The sequence below is a fragment of the Natrix helvetica genome (genome assembly GCF_964273705.1).
Source record: "Natrix helvetica genome assembly, chromosome: 5".
Taxonomy (NCBI): Eukaryota; Metazoa; Chordata; class Lepidosauria; order Squamata; family Natricidae; genus Natrix; species Natrix helvetica.
The window spans coordinates 103,611,154-103,634,134 of record NC_138551.1 but is presented as its reverse complement, the minus strand read 5'-3'; the positions used below and the strand labels follow the sequence as shown (position 1 = coordinate 103,634,134).

At 40.6% G+C, this 22,981-nt stretch overlaps 1 protein-coding gene across 5 annotated transcripts in view; it reads right to left on the bottom strand.

Moving 5' to 3' along the window:
• Positions 1-22,314, bottom strand: part of WAPL (WAPL cohesin release factor) — a 52,938-nt gene extending 30,624 nt beyond the window's left edge. Inside the window, exons 1-6 of one of the 5 annotated variants that reach the window (XR_014175433.1) lie at positions 18,123-18,255; positions 14,679-15,199; positions 6,852-7,886; positions 1,864-1,932; positions 1,581-1,699; positions 488-583 (exon numbers count right to left, since the gene is read on the bottom strand). Coding sequence is in view for 4 of the 5 variants with exons in the window: in XM_081953550.1 (XP_081809676.1) it covers positions 488-583; positions 1,581-1,699; positions 1,864-1,932; positions 6,852-7,886; positions 14,679-15,177 (1,818 nt within the window). In the remaining variant the exon portion in view is untranslated. Of the gene's footprint in view, positions 1-487; positions 584-1,580; positions 1,700-1,863; positions 1,933-6,851; positions 7,887-14,678; positions 15,200-17,589; positions 17,724-18,122; positions 18,359-22,110 lie in introns of those variants that run through there. The other 4 variants (XM_081953550.1, XM_081953551.1, XM_081953549.1 and 1 more) reach the window with 4 other exon arrangements.
• Between the last annotated feature and the right edge of the window lie 667 nt (positions 22,315-22,981).

Here is a 22,981-nt window from a genome sequence, read left to right as displayed (position 1 = left end):
TACTCCGAAAATTACGGTATTTTATGAAAGACTAAACAAATAACTCGGTGGGGAGAAGAGGCTGCGGGCCGCTTGCAATTTGAAAAAGGGCCGCATTTGGCCCCCGGGCCGCACTTTGGACATGCCTGAGCTATACAGTAAGATAAAAAACAGGAGAAGCTAATAAGCAAAGGTCAACTGACAGCTTTTTGTACAACCTAGAAAAATCATTCAAGGAAAAAAAAATGTGGAACCTAAGATATTATGCTTTCTAATGAAATCCAAGGCCATTATCCCTCTCTTTCCTTCCAAAATATTTATGGCACGAGTCTGACCATTTTTAAGTGAGTCTCCAATATTGTGGTGTCGGAAATTCTATTCCAGAACTTAACCTCTAGAATCGGCAACTGTGGTTCAGAATAGTTCTTTCTACTGGTGAATATGTGTGACTGTAACCTTTTTCAAGGTTAATTTTTCAAGAAAGGCGGTATAAAAATACCATACTCACTGGAACGTTGGGATTTTTCAGCACTTGTGTTGCTGGGAGAACCTCAGATTCCGGCTGATTCCAATGTCTAGCATTGTACACAGCTTTTGTTGGTGACTGAAAATTAAAACAGAACATTAATTTCTGAAAGGTACCCAGTTTGTTCTTCAGAAATACCGAGTGTTAAAGCTGCCAGTTAAGAGGAGATTTTATTTATTTTATTTCTTTTCTCAAAATATTCTAATATACTATTAGAATATTATATTGATGTAATTATATTATTTCTATTCCTGGAAGTATTCCCTTAAAAACATTCTCGATGCTTTAATTTTAAATTGTAAAGATAATCCTCTAACATCAAAACTGAAATCCCATTTCATTGTTTCAAATTCCAAGAATATGTCATTGGTTTTGTAAATTTTAATGAAAAGGGTATTAAAGAGGTAGGAAAGAATTTTTCAAAATTAATCCGAGAGAGAGAGAGTAAATCTTGAAAACAATTTTAATATCTTATATCTTTAAGTTAATATAACAAGCCGTGACACAGTATATGAGAACCACAAAATCATTTAGCAGTCAAGGCCTTGTATTAATTAAATACACCTCATTAAATATCTAGTTGTTAAGCAGCTATCCAGTATTGCACAGATTAAACAAAACTTCCAAACACCTATCAGGTCACCTACACTTGGCAACTGGCCTAGTTTGTTAACCATCAGACCATCCCACGGTCATGTGATCAAATCTGGGAACTTCTTTGCCAGCTTCCCACAAGCGAAGTCAGTGGGAGAGCTGATAGGAAGTCAGAAGACATAGTCATGTGAAGGCCTCACCTAACAACCAAAACTGGGAACCCCCAGGACCATTGCTAAGTAGCACAGTCACCCAACATCATGCTTTATGACCGCACTGCTTAGTGATAGAATTCTGGCTCCAATTACCATTTTTAAGGAAGGACATTTGCGACATACTATGAACTGCAGACAGAGTTGTTCATGGTTATTATTGTATTTTTTTATGGACATATGCGCATGTAAAGAGACTCAACTATGTCTTAAAACTACCTTTGAAAAGGCAATGGACTTATGAAGCTGATTTTAACATTCCTACTTACCCTCTTTGGTCCACTAAATATTTTTCGTGTATTTTCTTTAGACTTATCGCCTTGCGAATTGGTAGATTTCTTATTGCTTTCCAGAACACTGGATGAATCTTCTGCAAAGTCCATCAACTCTACAAGAATAAAGGTTATATGGTTAACAAATAACAAATCTCATTTTTTAAAAAGGAGTCTGTTTCAAAGATGAAACGATTAAACATAGCATCTGCTTGAAAAAGCAGCAGTACTTTTGAGAGGAGAGTGCTAAATAAAATAAAAAAGTGGCAGCAAAATTTACCTATTTTATCTCCAGGAAAACGTACAGCCACCTTCTTTTGACTTAAAACCACAGTAGCTTCAGGCTCTTCTATATTTTAAAAGAGGAACAGAGGACTCCGGATTACAACTATGGTTGAGTATATAACATTCCCCACAATAATAAAAATAAAAAGGGGAGAAAAGATTGTGAAAATGAGTCACGTGAAAAGGATCCACTGAGTGAGTGGGGGGGATACATGAAATTACAACCAAAAAGGAAATAAACTACTCCATCTTATTTATTTATTTTTAAAGAAAGCTTTAAAAGCTTTCTTTAAGTGTGTTTGGTGACAAATCAGCCTACGGAGAAAGAAAAAGCCTCAAATGCACGCTAAGTAAAATCCTAGCTAATCGCCAATTGTCCCTGCCACCAACAGCAGCTATATAAAGCAATTTCCAGCTTCTAATAGTAGAAAGAATCTTAATTTAGCATTAGCCAAATGGTGAGTGCCATTAACATTAGCTTCAGAATGGCTTCATAGACATAAAAGCTAAACTCATTAAGGCAAAACACTGTAGAACTGTCACCATATACATGACCACATACAAGCAGCAGAACTGTTTCAACATCTATCTACCTGCAAAAGCTTATACATTTAGAGAGATGCTCTTTCCTCAACTGGTAAAAAGTTCAGAATACCCAATGTCTATAACTTCCTAATCAATAAAGTAACTGGAATTCTATGAAAGCAAAAGGCAATCGTAAAATAACAACATAAAACTTAAACATTAACAAGAAAACAGTCTCAAAACCCCAGTGAAAACATCCTGATGAACTGAAATTATGTACTCCCATTCCGCATAATAACACTGATTTAATAATTACTACGTAGGAAAGGGTTTAACTGCAACCCCCCTTCAAATATAGATGAGGATTTGAAGCAGTTGTCACAAAGATGTATTGATAAGTATTTTTACTTCCCTATAGAAACTGACTCTACTTTAACATTTAACACATTCCTATTTTTGATTGTACAGCTTTTTAAAAGGCACCTGCTTCTTCCCAGTAATCTGCCTCTTAAATAACTTCCATCCTTTTCCAAAACCCCACTTTGCATGCAGGAAATTAGAAACAGGAATGATGTGTTTGCTAAAATGTTTTAACTTGAAAACAGCCTTACCAAGAAAGGATCACAAGGCTGGATTTGAGTTCACCCCACAGAGTACCCTCCCAACTCTCTTGCTGTGAATTCAGTATTGTTTTGATATGAAAGGGAAAATATCCTTTCTAGGCAACCCCTCCATCTGGGGGTTTTAAGATTAAGAGGGGAGTATCTCTTTAAGAGTAGAAATTATGAAACACATGTCCAAATACAGCTACTTTTATCTATATAGTATCTGACATTTGATAACCAACCAATTAAAGTAGCCAGAAGAGTACAAATGTTAGGCTAATTACTAGACATTGTTCAAAACTATAGAATTATAAATATATTTATATCTAATGCCTGGATCCATTACTAACAGACAGACTCTTCCTTGTAACTAAAGAAAAAGGCTTACAAAAACATATTTTATAAACTATTTGTAATATGAAAGCACAATTAAGTAGAACAGCAAAGCAGTATTTGTTTTGAAAGCAATTCCTGTGTTTAATAATAGAGAAGGCAAACCAAGAAGGCAATTAGATGGGTGTTAGCGGGAGAAAAATCCAACTATAACAGTAATTCGACAGGGGCACCAAGAGCCAGAGAGATATTGTACTAGATTCTTCTTCACTGGATATGTTCAAACGGATGCTGGACATTTAAAAAAAAATAGAGGTCATATGCATAAAGAAGCAAATTGGGGAACAAACATATTGTGGAGGAGATGGACGCAAACAAACAATGAAAGAGAATGCATGTAATATAAATTAAATAATATAAATTAAAGTGATAAATGAACAGATTAAAGAGAAGGAGATTGTCAAATTGCCCAAGCATATAATTCAAAGCCACCACCTTATAACAATAGCAGAATTTTGTCCATTTTTTCTCTTCTCCAAACATTAACAAGGGCTGAGCTGAAAGACTACAAAAGAACAAGTCTGTTTTCCAAGATGAAGAAAACTTGTTGATGAGAGTAGACTGAATTTGTTTCAACCCGTATTCCAAGACGAATTATCCCATGGCCTAGTCCCGTAATGGCGAACCTGTGGCACGCGGAGCCATTTGTTAGGGCATGTGAGGAGTTGCTCTGTCAGCTGCAGCACGCATGTGCGCTGGCCAGCAGACTTCAGCCTTCTTTTGAGGCCATTTTCACCCGCAAAAAAACGGCCCTACGTACAAACTGGAAGTCAGTTCCCAAACCTCCGGTTTGCCTGTAGGGCCGTTTTTTTGCGCTCTGGAGACTTCAGGGAGGGACTCCGCATGGGGCGGGGGGCTGTTTTCGCCCTCCCCAGGCTTCAGAAAGCCTCTGGAGCCTGGGAAGGGTGTAAAAAGTGTGCCAAAAGTGGGAGGGGGGTCTGGTTGCGCATGCATGCACGTGGGGTCGCACGTATAGCATTATGGGTGTGGCATGCCTGCGCACGACCCCCCCTGAGCTCCCCCCGCTTTTGACATGCAAGCCAAAAGCCAAAAAAAGGTTAGCCATCACTGGCTAGTCAGAAAGCCTCACTTGGTTCCAGCATAGAGCAAAAAACATGGAATCATCATTTTGAGTACTGCAGAGAAACAAAGTCTTCGCTCCAAATTATTTATTACACTCCAAGTAGCACCAGAGGGTTTATGGACCCAGATGGCTATTTTTTTGTCTTGTCCTCATCAAATGATCAAGACTGAAAGCAGATTTCTAAATATTTGCAAACCTCAAGCAAGAGCCTGCTGATTTCCTGAATAGGCGGCAGTTGGGGAATAAGACTACCTTCACTTAGTGGAATTAAGTTGCAACTGATTAATATGGCAGAACGTTGCTTGAAGTCTGAAGCCTCCGACAATCACTAATCTAGAATGACAGCAGTGTCAATACAAAGAGGCATAGAAGGAGATTATGCTCTGGGATAGAGCCTGTCTCAGGCAATTAATATAAATGTTTAATAAAAGGGGGGACTCCTCTTTAAAGTGGGAATAAATAGAGAAAGACTTCCACTCGTAGCACCTGTAGGTGTTAAGCATTTTTCTAGAATATAATATAGCTGGGAGGGAGTAAATATATATATTAATTTGGTTGCCCGTTTCTTTCACATTTCTCTGGAGGAATTGATAGCATCTGTTGTGAATGCCCTTAGTTGGATTCCTGCATGAAGCATACTGGCTGGGGAATTCTGGGAATTGAAGTCCACATATCCTTCAGTTGCTAAGTTTGAAAAACCCTAGTTCAAATGAATATCTTTATTTCTATTACTTTGTGGCAGTTCCTTCCAAGGATAAGTAGCAGTTTAATAACAATACTAACTTAGATATTCTACATACATTTGAATGGTAAGCTCTCACAGCCAACCCTTCTCTATCCTCATTGAAAAACAAACAACTTTCTAATGCAACTTTGTTTTAATTGTTGGTTTTCACAATTGCTTTTTTTAAATGTAGCTGCCCAGGGTCTCAAATCATTACAAATATGACATAAATAAATAAATAAAATGTATAAACCAGCCAAAGAAGTTAAACACAATTTTCATTGAAAAAAAATCCAACCAATCTCAACAGTATGAGATCATAAAACATTATTTATTCTGGCACGTTACCAAGAGCTATCTGACTCCAATTAAGATTCTTTCTAGTTCTTTTTAAGCTAATTTAGAGACCCAATTAAGCATCAGAGGAGTTTCTTTTGAAATATATGCAAAGCAGAGAAATTATCTTTGTAACGGAGAATTCTGTAATTTAAAAAAAATATTTATTTTTAACTGAAGAATTTCTTTACTGCCTAGTTCAAATGTAATTCTCTCCTACTCAGTGATTAAATTATTTATACCATAAATAATCATCCTTTATTTAGATTCTTTAAACATTAACCAGTCTATCTTATTATTGACACAGTTCAAGCATTTTTACTGAAAAAAAATCACTTCCTTAATAAGTTGATGGATAGGTGTGTTTTTTTGCAGATTGTGCATCTTTTCAGTAGATGAAATAAATTTACAACACGTACTTCTAATTATTTCACAAGCAATTCATTGTATCACTTTAATAAATGTTCCCAAATAAAGACTGGAATCAAATATATGCTACCTGCTACTGCTTAGACCCATTAATTACCTTTATAAAGTCCAAATTACTTTTCTCTATCAAACATCAAGCTATATAAAAATGCAGGATGGATAATCTAGATTTTTTTAGAAATTATTAAGATTGTTTTGGTTTCCTATTACCTGAATCACTTCAACACTTACATTGTATCCAAGGATGCTTTCAGTTTACTATTCCTTTTTCGCTATATCTTTGTGTTGGAAGACTTCTAAAATAATATAATTCTGCATATTCAAAATTAGTGTCATTCTACACTTTAACACTAGGCATGTTAGAATGGAGAAGTGTTTCTAAGGATCCAGATATTCAGCTTTTCTACAAAGTTTGATTTCCGAGGTGGGTAAACACAGGCAGCTGAGAATCTGCTCATCTATTTTTGAGACATCTTGATGCATCAAAGTCTCAACGTTATTTATTAGGATATATCATTATAATCCAATTAGCGTCAAGAAGCAGAAACTTCAAAAAATAAACAAATTAGTCTATTGTCCCACGGGGAGCAAATGTCACCCTACAAGGTTGACTCTGCTAAAGTAGATTAGATTGATATTACAATTTAACACAGTATTCATACTCTCTTAATTTAATGATAAAACTCACACTTTCAAATTACTGATCAGGAAAATTCAGTTCATCTGTGCTCCGTAATTTATTCTCCAGATTTTCATCAAAAAATACAGATAAAAATGTGCTGCTTATTTTCAGCATAAATAAATTAAGCTTTAGCGAGTTAGTTCCCTCTACCTGAGTGGGCAAAACCACATGCGTTTGTTAAACACCCAGGGAGATGCTGACTTACCTGAATTGGAACTTGACTGGCTATCCTGGGAGTAGCTCTCATTTCCATCCGAAGTGGATTGTTGCGAAGAAGCAGCGACTGTGGTTTGGCTTCTTTTTTTATTGACTTTCCGCTCCAACAGTCGTTCTTCGTCATCATCCTCACTTTCACTTAAGTCATCAAAACCAAAGTATTTAATTTTGTAATTGGAGCTCCCAGAGGTTCTGGACCCGCCTTCACCACCCCCGCCTTCGTCATTGTCGTCGAAGCCAAAAAATTCTAATTTGACGTCTTTCTTGGATTTGGTATTGCTAGGTCGGAATCGAGTCGTGGTCTTGGCCGTAGCGATGTCAGCTTTCTTCCGCAGGCGGCCCGCTTCCCCCAGGTCAGTGGGCGCAGCCGTGGCGAATTCATCCATGCGGTCCATGGTGTCTTGTATAGTGACATTGCAAACCGATAAGCAGGATGGATGGAGAACAGTGTAGTCTCTAGTCCTTCCTGTGCCTTTAAAACTGGTCCCACTACTTACAGCAACTTTTCTTACTGGGTTCACACCATCTGCATTTGAATCACTGTTTGCTTTGGCTAGAGGTTGAAGGGTGCCATCCAGCAGCTTATCAAAATTTGACATTCCCTGCAATTTTGTTTTGCTTGATCTACAGTATGTCCGACAGTTACTTGGCCTGAGAACAGTTTGCATCAGTTCTTCGTTAATGGCTTCCTTTGCACTCTCCATGTCTTCCTTGACCAGCTCTTCGTCCTTGTGTTTTATCTCTGAAAGTGGATCGTCATCAAATCCTAACATATATTCTCCTCTTTGGGCATCCTCGTTCTCATCTTCCCAATCATATAAGCCAGTTATTAGCGATTTAGTATGGGATACGTCTGAAGGAGAGTCTCTGTTGGTAATATGGCAATCCCAAGAGTCATGCGATTCCTTGAGTTCAATGTTGTATCCAGACATTTCTGCTATTTGAGCGTTAATGCTATTGTCTTCAGCATTCTTGTAGAGGAAATGGCTGTTCTCGTTGTCCTCGGGATAATTCAGTGTAGTATCTAGAAAATAAAAACCAGTGAAAAATATATATATATCTGACACTACAAATTGAAGTGAGTTTAACAGCATTTTTCATCAACAAATTATAAAAGCAGATGTTTTTGTAAATAACATCTTCCCTATTTTGGCATGTTTGACTTAAATGCAACACATCTTATTTAGAGCGTATTCCGTAAACAAGATAATGACTGAAGGAAACAGTTGCATTGAGGAAGAAAAACACTTTCCTTGACTCAGCCTTCCATCCTTCCCAGGTTGGTAAAATGAGACCCAGATTGTTGGGGACAATATGCTGACTCTGTAAACCACTTACAGAGGGCTGTAAAGCACCGTAAAGCGGTATTTAAGTCTAACTGCTATTGCTTCTGTCCAAGCAAGAGGGAAATTTTGGGGAAAATGCCTCAATAAAATGACATTTTCTAACCATAATGTACAAGAGCCAGCAAAGGTTCATGTGGCACTGGGAACAGAGGCCAGTCAATTACTCTCTCTCAGCTCAGGATAGTGTTTGTGGGAGACTGAGGACACTGCTCTTAGATATTAGCAGTGCTCCAATATTTGAGGGGCTTCCACAAGTAAGGGGGGGATTTAACCCCTCCAAAGCACCTGAAGACAGGTGCACCTGAAGATAGTCCAAACCACCTGAGGGCAAGACAAGAAGCAATGGGTGGGAACTAATCAAGGAGAGAAGCAACCTAAAACTAAGGAGAAATTTCCTGACAGTGAGGACAATCAATCACTGAAAGAGTTCACTTGCAGAAGTTGTGGGTGCTTCATCACTGGAGGCTTTTAAAAAGAAAATGGACAGCTATTTGTCCAGAATGGTATAGAATCTCCTGCTTGAGCAGAGGTTGGACTAAAAGTCCTTTCCAACTCTGTAATTCTGTTATATAAGTACATACCGCATAAAACTACTGCTATTAACAATGCAAATGTGTCAGCCATTTTAGATCTTACTGAAAGCAACACAGGTAGTACTACACTTACAACCATAATTGAGCCTAGAATTACGCTGTAAATTGTGGTCGTTAAGCAGATCACCATGGGACTGTGACTGATTTTACAACCCTTTTACAACCTAAGTGTAAACAACCCAAGCTCCCCAGCTAACTTTCATGCACTAAGACTAGAATTCACAATCTCCTGGTTTCCAGTCTGATGTCTTAACCACTAGGACTAAACTGGCTCTCATAGATTGCGATATGTTGGAATATAAGAGCTATTTTATCCATTCTCTTATTTCTAAGACTAATTAATGACAGGTAATCCTCGACTTACAACAGTTCCTTTAGTGACTGTTCAAGGTTATATAACCGAAAAAGTGACCTATGGCCACTGCAGCATCTCCATGGCCAGATTATCAAAATTCAGGTGCTTGGCAAATGATTCCTGTTTATGAGGGGTCATGTGATCCAGCTATTGCAACCTTCTGACGAACAAAGTCAATGAGGAAACCAGCTTTACTTAACAACCGTGTGGCTAATTTACCAACTTGCCGTGATTCACTTAACAAATGTGGGAAGGAAAGTTGTACAATGGGGCAAAACTCACTTAGCAGCATAAATTTTGGGCTCATTTATGGTCGTAAGTTCTACTATACTGTACAGCTAAAACAGTTCTCGGGGTGATGCACCACAAATTTATTGAAGTGATACACTGGGAAATACTTAGAACTAGAAGAAAGGGTGGGGAGGGAGAGATTTTTGTATGAGCAGAAATATATTCTATTCGTATACATACAGCTAAATGTTAAGTAATTGTCATTTTTGAGAGCCAGTAGCAATAGAAATTTTTCTTCCATTTCACAAGATATCCTTTTGAATGACAGGGAAACTAAGAATGATATGTGAGTCATTTTTTTCAAGAAGCAACTCTACTTGTAAATAAATTTTAGCTCTGAAATGATTTGCCAATTAGAATTTCTATTCCATTCAAAAGAGGGAGTGAAGTAGAGAACTATGATGGAGCAAGCACTGATATTTATATATTGCTGGCTCTTATTTCTCAAAAAATGTTTTCTTTTAAGGCTGCATGGGGGCTCTGTGGCTTTGCAGTGCTCAGGAGTATGTACAATATGTTGTGCTTGTCAGCAAACCCATATTTTCCTGACATTATTGTGATAGTTTCAGAAGTCCTCCGTATGATGTCAGAAAAAGAGGAGACTGCTTTAAAGATTTACGCCCGAATTCCTAAATACAAAGTGCTGCACATCCCTATTTAACACCGCATTTCTCGTGTCTACTTTCTGATGAGATGCAGGTTTTGAGAAAGGGTTGAACTATTTAATGATTTGTTGAAAGGATCACTTAAAAGCAGTTAGTAGAAAAAAGGCTACCAATTGTAACTTTTTATTTAAGGAAGGTGATTTCCCCAAAACCTCCTTTTTAAAGCCCCTTTAAAACAACAATTTATTAATATGATAAATATGACCTAAATATGATTAATATGACCTCAATGGAGCCTGCTTGTAAGTGGGTACAACTACGAGCTAAACTACTTATCTAAACTAATGGACTTGCCTAACGTTTATTCTATTTCAAACGTTAACACCATCAGGTCTTCTCATTAATGGTACCCCCAGGAGATAGTTCAATTTGCAGGTTCTTAAGAGTTTCATCCAAGCATTCCTTGTAGAAGCTACATGTTCTGCAAAGGGACAAAGAGAAGCCTTGATTGCTCCCCTTTCATGCTTCATAACTTGCTATGCCATTTATATCATTTCACTATAGCTGGGCCTAGAGGACACAACCTTGACAATAATAGGGGGAATCCTGAATCAAGATTATGATAAATGAACGGCAGTGTGGTGTTGAACTGATAGACTAATGTTTGTATCAGACGAGAAACATTAAGTAAACACCTCCCCAACTATAACTCAAAAATACGTGCACCAAAGCACTATCAAAAAAAGACAGAAAGTGTGATAAAACTCATTTTGATGCCTTTGAACATTAGATATCTCCAGACAGAGCAGAAAACCTGAACCGTATGAAATATTTTTTTAAGGGGAGTGTCTGCCATGGATAGATAAAATGATATATTTGGCAACAGTGGCCATCCATATAGGACAGTATTGCAAATTATAACCGCTGCATAATTTGCATGGTAAAAAGACTGATGCAGGTAGCAGAATTTGCACATCACCCTAAACCACAGTTTAGTGCAACTTAGATAAGCCGCACATCTCCTATTGTCCATTTTCTTCTGTAGTTCTTGCTTTTCTGATTACTTTTCAGATCGTTATTTTATTAGATGTTAGCTATGGTTAATCTTAAAAAGCTCTAATAATTTTTCAACTTGTTTGGATTAACAAGCTAAATAACATGTACTTAACATGTTAATCGTTTTATCAGGACAGACACTGGCCATAATTTAAGCTTTTAATCTCCCAGCCATACAGAAGAGAGAGACAGCCAAGCATTGTTCACTATGACTCATCTGGGTGGCAATAAACTATGGTCTAATATGACATGCAGGTACATTCAATCTGATGTTCAAGCAAAAATGCCTTTAAATCTTACAAAAAGTGCAGAAGATAAAGAAAATCCAATAAAGAAAAAAAAGCGCTCCAACGGTATTATGTCCACTAGCTGAAATGCAAGGTGATGAGGACACCATTTTGTTTTAAATGGCTCCATTTCTAGGACCCAGAAAGAAACCAAAACAATTTCTTCATTCATAGCTATGAAATACCATACCTGAAATTGCTTAATTTCATAAATATATGTGTATGTTACCATAATTTGACTCTATATGCAGGCACATGCCTAGTGAATGAAGAGTTGTTATTTTACCAAGGATTTCAGGAATCCAGATGACTATTACTCTGTGGGATTTCATCTGAGTAAGTAAACACCATATGTTTTTCTTCCAATTCTTGAGCAGGTGGATTTCACTAATGAATAGTATTATTACCCTGTGATTTTCACCCTAAGCTTGAGTTCTATTAAAACCTTCAATTTTGTATCTTTTTTTCAAGGCTCGTGTATTTTAAAAAACTAACACACACACACACACACACACACAGTGTGCGTACATACATACACACAGACATACATATACATATATACACAGAGTTCTACATTAACATTTCATATGTAATTTAAAACAGTTGGACATTTATAGCAAGAGAAAAAAAACATGCCTCTTTTCCCCCCTACTTATTCCTGCATTAACTTACTTTTATTCACAGGTGATATTTACATGTTTTAGCACTTGTTATATTCCTATCCTACCCCATGGGTAGAAAAGTACCCACTTTCAAAGACAGAACGCCATTATAATTGCATTTCTATTCTACTTCCAATATGCACAGTTCTTTTAAGAAAACGCCTTCAATTAACACACTACTTAAACAGAGATGGTAAGTAATTGAATTTTAACTGTTCCAAAACTAAAAAGTTGAAAGCCATTAAGGGGTAATCAGGTACACCCTACAGTTTTACAAAGATTGCTTAAGGTTAGCAAAAAGCTTTGGATTTGTTGAAAATGTTATATAAATGCCAATAGTTAGAGGAGTTTTTAACATATGAATGCAATGAAGTTTGATGAGTGTATTTGTAGATGCAAATTGCCTGTAAATAGGAGTGATGGCGAACCTTTTTTGGCTCGCGTGCAACGTGGGGGGAGCGCAGGAGGGTCGTGTGCGAGCGTGCCGCACCCATAATGCAATGCGCGACTCCCCTCCCAGTGCGCATGCGCGCATAAAAGGCGCAACAACCCCCCCCCCCATTTTTACATGCTTTTTTCACTTCCAGTTTGCTCGGAGGGTCGTTTTGAGCGCTCTGAAGGCTTCAGGGAAGCCTCCGGACGGTCCCTGAAGCCTCCGGGGGAGGCTCTTTTCGCCCTCCCCAAGCTCCTATAAAGCCACTGGAGCCTGAGGAGGGTGAAAAATGGCTTTAAAAAAGGGTGAACTCAGCTGGCCAGTGCGTGAATGCCCGCTGGCCAGCTGACAGGGCAGCGCCTCGGGAGCCCTGACAAATGGCTCCGCGTGCCACCTGTGGCACACATGCCATAGTTTCGCCATCACTGGAATAGGAAGTAGATTAAAGCATTGTAGAAAAGATAGCACCTCTGGTAACTTCCTGAAAGGAATTACCCAGGGTGGATTAAAATTGCTTTTTTAAAAAAATTGGATTTTTTAAATTTTAAATCAGATTATTTTATTTTCATCAAATTTATTTTAATAAAATGCTTTTGGAGTAAAAATCTATCTAAAGATAGTTTTCTATTTAAGAGCCATTAATAATTAAATATTTCCATTATTAATTCCATTCAGCATGAAATGGAGCTTAGTTATGTAGCAAGAGGCTGCATATTCTGCAATATTTACATTTTTTGTAAACCCATTCAATGAACCCAAGCTCTGCAAGCTAAATAGGAAACCTTCATTTTGTTTGCAAATAATAATATTAAAGATTCTAACTGCCAGCAAGAATGAAGAGCACCTGTCATTTCAGATCCATCATGGCAGCACCTGTTAGTGGGCATCTGCTGCCTGCCACGTCCCACACCTTGTTGTGTCACTGCCGCATCACCAGACATCCCATTAAAGTCAGTGAGTCAACAGCGGGTTAGAGGAGCCGCTGCAGGACAGAAATGACAGTTGCTCTTTAAAAATTATGATTTAAATTGAGTTGACTTAAATTAAGCCTTTTTACTAGTGATTTAAATCATGGTTTAAATCATAATTTAAATCGACTTGATTTAAATCAAATCCATCCTGGAATTACCTCAATGATCCAAATAGGAGTCTTGGATCCAAATAGATCTATAGTAGTAGTATTGTTTCAAAGAAATCACCCCCATACACAAATCAGTTGGTTCAAAAAACAGGCCCTGTGCTAGACAGTATAGCAGATTTTAATGGCCTAGATTAGCAAAGTGACTGGGAAAAGAGTAACAATGGATAACTAAAATACCATTTAGAGCTACTGTATTATTCTATTTGAAGAAATCTTCCTTTAGGAGATAAAGAAAAATATCTCCACTTCAGACCAATGATCCTGCAATGTTCCTCCATATAAACTAGTACAACAGTGTATAAGTATACAAACCTTGCTGTTCCAGGAAGTAAAAATGTTAGAGATGCCTATAACATTTTGTTTCTCATCCAGACCATGCCAATCCAGCCATTTTGGTAGATTTCTAGAAGTTCATCTCCCCCCCCCCCCCCCGGCATCCCCCGAAGCCAGTTTGTGGCATCTACAGAAACAGAACACTCTGGCATTCACCAGAATACTTTGTTCCCAGAGTACTTTTGTACATCCCTTCATGAATGAATTGTATTCTTTAACATCGTGTTAGGATTATACATTTTAACTGACAGATCAAGTACAGTACGGGAAGGCATGAGCATTTTAAAACCATACAAGATGTGTAAAGTCGAAAGATGTTGCCGATTCTGTCCTGGTGCTATATGATAGGAAAGAGATTATATTGAACATGTGGTCTTTTATACACATTTCTTAACTTGGATTTACTTTACTTAAGGGTTAAAGGGATTCTGATATTGATGCTTTAACAATACATTTTACATTGGGTTGTTTAGGAACAGATTAGGCAGACTAATTTGTCAAACATTGCGAAGATTCTCATCTCCTGATGGTAACCTTCAGAATATGAGACGTGTCCAAAACCGCCTTCTTCCCCGCCACCATTGCCAGGCATATACCAATTGGGAGTGATTCGAATCAGAAAGCTAGCATTTGGCAAAGACAATGACTGGCTAGCTAGCTTGCCACACCGATCTAAGTGTCAACTTTGTGCACAACTACACTAGGCGAGCATACCTGCAGCAAGAGAGATAGCACTGCTACTTCTGAAGTCTTCTTCTGCCGTGTTTCTGGCCGAATTCTTCTCTTTCAAGTCATGCAAGGCATTATCAAAAGACACAACTCTGCTGGACAAAGGGTCTTCACCAACCAAGGGAGGAAATTTGCTATTAGACTCAAGTACAGAGGAGAAGTCTCCAGGCTGAGAAGCTTCAAGTGACTCCAACTGAGCAGAGCCTTTCGCTTGGGACATGTTCTTGGAAGAAACTGGCAAAGATTCTTCATCGCTGTCAAATCCAAATGGATCTTCTATTGCTTCCTCTTCTACTTTGGGTTTCTTAGGGATCTCGGAAATATCTGGCTTGCTGTTGGGCCTCTTCTGGCCTAGCTTGGCCATAAAGGTAGTTTCTCCCCATTTTGTACTAAGAGTGGTCCGTTTGTTTGAAAAAACTTCATCAAATTTTGAATTGCCATTACCACCTTTCCTGCTATATGTCTTCCCAAATCTGGATGTCATTTTGACGCCTGTTTCATATTCTCTGTGAAAAGAAAAAAAATGCTTTAAAATACAATTTCAATTTTATTTAAAGGAACATTCGCGTATTTCACATTTTAAGATGGTGAACAAAATCCCTGGCATTTTGAAGCTGCATTTTTTTAAAAAAATCACTCAAGAAGTGATGAAACCACCCAAAATAAAGGCACAATTCTCTTTATATGTTGCCTGCACAAATAGAAAATGCCCAAGAGTTGTTTTGAAGAAGTTTGCTTTCTCCTCCCAAACAGCATGGCATGTGATAACAAGAAAACATTGTAAATGATTTTTTGTTGTTGACGTCAAACCATTTTTATCTATGGCTGAAAACCCTTAACCACTCTCTAGATATAAATCAATATTGCAAGATGAAGAGAAGAAAACAGCTGAGGATGAGAGAACTGCTCCACATTTTAATGTCTCTTACAGGTGCACGTTTTTTTATAGTGAATATAAGCCAATGCCATCTTTCGAATTTCATCAACTCTGATACACAGATAAAGAAAACATGTCCTCCTTGTCCCCAAACATTGTGGATATTAATAAGGATTTTTAGAATGTTACATATAATAAATGACTTTGGTTCTTCATCCAGTATATTTTCACAGATAAAAATGGTCTTATAATATCTCAGGGTGATCCTGGAGGGCCATTCACTAGCCTATATAATGAATGAATTTGGGCCATATAGTTAATGTATACTTCAACTTGTAATGTGATCCCAGAGAAGTCTGTTAAGTGATAACTGTGGTAAACAAATCATGTGAATATACCCTGTATTTGTTAATAAATTATCCCACCCAAACACTCCGAGTCATCTCCAAAGTAGAATGCACTGTACTAGCCAATTTCTAGGCAATACAGATGACTGATTATTGCCAGACTACAAAGACAATCACAATTTTTTCACCAGTCTCAACTTCAAAAATGGTCCATGTATAAAACCCATCTTAAGAATACTCAGACTGGTATTTGATTAAAGAGCACAAACATTAACAAAATTAACCCAAAGGCATATTTAGATACTTGAATGTTAACTAGGTTACAGTATTTACAATACAGAAGATCCAGTTAGACCACTGGCCTTCTACCTGAAAACACGCCTACAGTTCATTGTACAGCTTTTTTTGAACCCTAATGCTCCAGACGCATTAAAATATATGGAAACTTTCTAGATATTAAGGTAGTGGGATTGCAGTGATCTGGAGATGTTTGTACAAAAAACAGTGCGATCAGAACAGACAAGTCCCAGGTGATCTGTACTAGTACAAGGAACTAACTTTGGCAGAGACAGTAAGAACACTGGTGGCATTCATCAACATATTTTAGCGATGGCTGCCAAATGAATTTTCTCACCAAGGAAGTCTACTGTCTGGAGACAGATTCAAGTGTAGTATTACTGGGAAGGGGAGAAAAAAAAAGGAGTGAACCAGAAGCTGCTGGCACAGACAAGAAATCTACCTACCTCACATGGGCTATAAGATGTTGATTAACAACTGGTAATTTACATTTCAAAACTAAAAAGCCAGGTCAGTTCTAAATCCTTTATCTATTGCTTCTTCCCAGCAAACTTTGATCATACAATCCTGGTCCTATCCCTCCACTATATCTAATTCCCTCCAATCCAATCCTGGCCCCCTGAGTAAGATTCAGTTTACCTTCTTCCCCAAAAAGCTGTCCCTGACCGAGATCTAGTTTGCAGCTCCACTGACATCCCCCTCACTGTATCTCCTTCTATCATTCCCACCCTCCTCTCGGTTTTTTTTTTTCACTGGCATGAATAATTTCAAGAAAGCCAAGATCTGCCAGGGCAAAACTTCAGTCAGCCTCTGCAGACTTGGCATTAAGGGAGAGAGAGAGAGAAGGGAGAGCATCTTATTATCTTCCTTTTCTCTCCCTACAATTATGTCTAATTAGGCTAGGAAGTTTCAAGCTCCCAAGAAGCTCAGCCGGAGCCTTAAATTAGACAAGCCTCGTCTGAAATGACTCCCTTCACCCACCATTGGGAGAAGCTGGGAGTACCTACAGGGATTTTCCTTCCTTCCTTCCCTCCCTCTATCTCCTTCTTTTCTTCCTTCCTCCCTCCCATCCCTTCCTCCTTCCTTCCTTCCCTCCCTCCACTTCCCTCCCTCTTTCTCCTTCCTTCCTGCACTTCCCTCCTTCTTTCCTTCCTCCTTCCCTTTCCTCCCTTTCTTTTGCCTTCTTTCACTTCCCTCCTTCCTCCTTTCCCTTGCTTCCCTCCCTCTTTCCTTCCCTCCCTTTCTCCTTCCTTCCCCTGCTTCCCTATCTTCCTTCCAATTTCAGTTTCCCTTTGTCATGGATATGTATCCTCGGCCAAGACATCCAACAACATCAACCACCACACCGCTGCCAAAGAAAGTTGCCTTGCCTTACCCAAAATGTCGTATGAATCCAGAATTAACCTCGCCACATCAAAGCCACCAAAGGCGCATCCGGGATCCCCTCCCCGTCTCTTTCTCTTTTATTTTAAAGAGGGCGGGGGGGGGGAGAGAAAAAGACGCGGCTAACGGGACGTCCCCCCACTCGAAAGCCCCCCACTCCTTTTCCTCAGCTGCCCTCCATCCGCCCCACCCCCGCCCCGCCCCACCTTCCCAGGGAAAAGGCCCAGATCCAGGGCGGCCTTTCCTTCACGATCCAGGCCAAGCCAGGCCTCCCCGCCGGGGGAGAACCGCGGGAACATGTGGGGGGCCTCGGGGGACAGGAGGCCACCAGGAAATCCCCGCTTCAGGGGCCGATCCGGGCCCGGGGCAGCCCCCACCCGGCCATTTCCGCCCCCGGCGCCTGCGTGGCTTTCCGCCCGACAGGCGCGCCTTCCGCCTCCATCCCCGGCTAGGCCGCGCTGCTCCCCTCCCTCCAGCGCTGAGGAGGCCGGCGAGGCCCGAGGGAAACCGTGCCGCCTTGCTTACCTCGGGAGGCCCGGGAGGAGCGGCGGGCAGGGCCTCCTCAACCGCCGCCTGGGCCCAGCAACCCTCCGCGGCCCGCCTAGGGCGGGAGGACGCGGCGTCGCCTCCGCCGCCCCCTGCGCCGCCGCTTCCTGCGCGCCGGGGGGAGGACGACGACTACGATGGCGGCGGCGCTGCGAGAAGGGCCCTGGACCATCGCGCCGCCATTTGCCCCCGCTGCTTACGTCACGGAGCGCCGCCCCCTCCCGGCCCGGACGCCGCCAATCCGCGTGCGCCTTACTCAGCTCGCCCGACGGGCCCGCGCAGCGCCTGCGCAGCGCCTCGCGGCGGGGCGCGGCCGAGCGTCAATGCGCATGTCAACCCCGGGGGCTGCTAGGAATTGTAGGCGGCGGGCGATGGCTCTGCTGACTCAGCGCCCGGGGAGGCTGGGAAGAATGAGCTGACTCTCTCCCTCCCTTCCCGGCCAGGCGGCCTGATTGGTGGAGCCTCCTTTTTGGAAGCATTTTTCGGCTTCCAGAATTGCCCACGCCACTGGGATTTCCTTGTGGTCTCCGACCCAAGCGTGAACCAAGCTCCATCCCGCTTTCAGGTGTTATTTTCATCACCTCAAAGTGCTGCCTAATAGACCAAGATGGCATTATAATTGCGAGTGCTAGCAATGCATCAAATTTATGTGGCCAACCCCACGTCATTTTAAAGTATAATAAGTTTTAAAAGATGAGCAGCCTAATACAATTACTGTTTTAAAAAAAGATAAAGAGGGGTCGGGAGTGTCACAAAGCCCCTTGGACATCACTTTTTGGTTGTGTAGGAAGTTTGCACCCACCCCTCATGGAAGAATGAAACATCCTGAGAAATATTGAAAAGGCAGACTATTATATTTCCCTGGATCAGAAATGGAGAAACATGTTTTTAGGCAGGAAGCAGACTCACTCTTAATAGCCTCCACCTTTGTCAATGGACCATTAAAAGGCCTGAGCCAGTCTATTCTACATAACAAAGACCTCCCCCTTTCAGCTCCAGGGTGATGGGATTAAGGCATGATAGTATTAGCCCTATAACCATCTCACCACAGGGCACCTGGGAAGAAACAATGTTCAACCACACTTGGGCTCAAAACACAACCTAGAGAGTTGCTCCTCCTGTGGCCCCATAGGAGTCTTACAACCAATCAGAATACATTGCACAGGAACAAGAAACAGAAAGGTGGGGCTGAACAGAGAGTTTTAAAAAATTCAGGAACTCTCAGCAAGCCCCCTCTTTTTCTTTTTCTTCTTCACCCAACATCTGGAAGCACGTGATGCCCCTTTTCTGTTCAGGAGCTCAAGCCATGTAGTCCTATCCACCATTAAACCATCTTTCCAAGCAGCCTCCATGTTTCCAGTGTCTTTTCCCCCCACTTGGAACTGAACCCAGAAGGACATTTCTTCCAACAGTTGCTGACGTGCACATTCATTGTTTGCAAATAAATTTAATAAATAATTGTTTTGATCAAGGCTTGCCTCAGAAAACACAGTGCTCCCTTAATTGATTATCTCAGAAAAGAAAAGAGGATGGGATGGGAGAGGAGAAAAAACTACTGTTGTTTCTTTTACACAGAAAGGAATCACTTGCATGTATCCCAAAGAGAGATTAAGCAAGTACTTTTCAGCCCCTTAAAGACTTGCTTTGAAGATCATATTAGAGTAGAGATGGTTAATCTATGGCAGACAAAAAGGAGAGTGGAAAAATCTGGATGTATCTTCTAACTAACATCTAAGGCATTTATAAGTTCACACAAACTTTTAATAAAACGTGTTAGTCAGAAAAAAAAGACCTCTTTATTTTAAAGATAAAAGCCACAGGCTTGCTCCAGTCCTCCAGACTGTTGCCACAGAGATGGAACCAGATCCAGATGGTATCTGGAGCCCTTGAAGGATACTGGTTTCCAGCTCCTTTAATATTAGGTGGACTGCCTTGGCCAATGTCTCCCAGTGATCAACCAGCCTTTTCAGGGAAGGATTTGGTGCATGTGGTCCCATAACTCCAACACTCCTGAAGGAGGATGACTTCAGTTCATTTTTTGACTTGACGTTGTTTGAAATTTCCTGACAGTCAACCAATGGAACAGATGTTGCCTTCAGAATTTGTGGGAGCTTCGGGAGGCGGGGCCAGCGTTGCGACGATATGGTAGTGTGGTCTCAATGCTCTGAGACCACAGTCAATACTTTTGTCACTGGGTGGTCCAATGGACCTAAATCATCCCGAAGAGACGGTGAACAGGAAGAATATGTCTTGCTGATTTTGGGGATATCGCAAAATCCCTGAAAGAAGCAAGAGAAGTTCTTCAAGCCAGCGATAAAAAATCCAGCCAAGGCTGACGAAGTCAGGGCGGCTCCAAAATGGAGGGTATGGAAAGAGAAAGTGTTTCCAGCTGGTGAGGAATTTTTATTGTTTTAAAAAAGAGTCTGCCTATAAAAATTTAAAAATTAATTTAAATTGAAGAATAGAAGATTCAAGCGGCGAAATTCAATTTGGAGTGGTTCTGGACAGTGGTTATCTCTTTTTTTAAAATGCTTTTTACATGGACGGAATCTCTACAAGCTTTTTAAAATGGATGGATCAAGTCTTCTTCTTCTACCTTTTCTTAGTGACTCTCCGTGATCTATAGAACAAAGTTTTCTCCTCTCATTGTTGTGGATACTTTTCTAATTCATTACAAAAACTCATTTAAAGATCGGATTACTTTTTTCAATTTGAAATACAAAATAGTTACTGTTCAAGGAAGCCTCCGGAGCGCGAAAAACAACCTTAAAAGAACGCCAAAGCCAGCTGGCCAGCACGCATACGCACGCTGAAGCTGATAGGGCAACACTTCGTGTGCCCTAACAAATGGCTCTGCGTGCCACAGGTGCCATAGGTTCACCAACACGGACATAGGCTATAGTAGCAGAATCCTGCAAGCCTGAAAGGTAAAATATTTTACTTTTCCTCCCTTTTATAACCTTCTGAGTCAAAGATGCCCTCGGGAGAGCTCCCGAGGTGCTGTTTTGGGCCTGGAAGGACTCCCGCAGCGCTCCGGAGGCCAAAAGTGGTTGCGGGGAAAGGGGCTGCCCATACCCCATTTTTGCTAGCAGAGGCACTGCAGGCTGGTGCTTTGCTATTTCCAGACTGGCCCCATGGACCAGATCTAAGCACCCTGCAGCCCGGATCCGGCCCAAGAACCTTGAGTTTGACACCCCTGCACTAGACTATAAATTGAGAGTAATCCTCTTCTACATTCCTCATGTTGTCCTATTACATTGCCTTCCTATTTCCCACAACCTAATCTTGTTTGGGTCTATCCCTATATCAAATGAGGTGGATATTATGCATGCAATTCATTCAAAACAAGTTGTTCCTTCATATAGATCTCCTTTTTCTGTGCATTTGAATCTTTTTTTCCATCCTATTACCCTGGTTCCCTGAAAATAAGCCCCAGATAATAAGCCCAATTGAGCTTTTGAGTGCATGTGCTGAAAATAAGCCCTCCCCTGAAAATAAGCCCTCCCCGAAAATATTGCAACACAACAGCAGCCATGAGGTGACCATGTTCACTGCCTCCTGCACCTCAAAAATAATAAGACCTCCCCAAAAATAAGGCCAAGTGTTTATTTGGGGGGGGTGTCAAAAGAAAATAAGACCTTGTCTTATTTTCGGGGAAACACGGTAGTAAGTTACGTTGAGAAACTGTTTTGTTTTTGAAAGGAGCTTTAGATCTCCATAAAGAAAACCAAATAAATGGACTTGAGCTATCCAGAGTAATTAAAAGGAGATTATTGAGAGGACCAGTAATAAAATGGAAATAAAGCTTGCTCACCTGCTACACCTTTGAGCACAAGGAGACTTCTAACAAATGCAAAAATGCAGCCTTAACAATAGCAAAAATACTTTGCCTCTATGTAGCGCACGTCCAATGTTTAAACTGCAACCGTTTGTACATCAGAGCTGGAAAATAGGTCAGCGTTATTACCTCTGTAACTGTTGTTACGGCTACACCTACGGGGCAACTGTGAAGCCAAACCCCAACTTGAGGCAGAGCATACTCACTGCAACCCTTTCATTGGCAGAAACATCCATCTGGGTTCAGTTCCAAGTGGGGGAAAAGACAGTGGATTCATGGAAGTTGCTTGGAAAGAAGGTTTATTGGTGATGGGCAGGACCACGTGGTTTGAGATCCTGGGGGGGAAAGGGAAGAGATGCTGAGAGTGCCCTGGTTTTATGCCTTGTCTGAACTTTTGAATTTGAGCTTGTATTCTGATTGGTTGTCAGACTCCCATAGGGCCATGCAGGGGCAATTCTGTAGGCTGTACTGAATCCCAGGCTTGGTTGAGCCTTGCTGGGTTATGATGTAATGAAAAGGCTTTGGGATTCCTACTTTGGCTCTGCCTGAAGGGGGTAGATCTTTGTTATGTAGAATAGACTGGCTCGGGCCTTAATGGCCCATTGATAAAGGTGGGGTGTGTGTGAGTTTCTGCCTCCCTTTTAGGGGGAAATACTCTGCCCTTTTAATACTTCTTAAAATATATCATTTTCCTAGGAGAGGGGTAGGGGCTAACTGCCTACACCTCCTTGACAATCTCATTGGGCTTGTGGTTCAGGAGCCCAAGAAGCTGCCTCTTCTTTTCAACGTGGAAAGGCTACATCAGATGTTTTGCTTAGTGGAGAAGGGAGATGAAATGTGTGGGCTGAAGAAAGTGGATAGGGAATTATGTGTCATTTATGGAGCTAACTTTTTTAAAAAATCAAAAATTAAGCTGCTCACAGTCTAGAGCAGGACTGTCCAACCTTGGAAACTTTAAGACCTGTGGACTTTAACCCCTAGAATGAAATGCAATGAAATG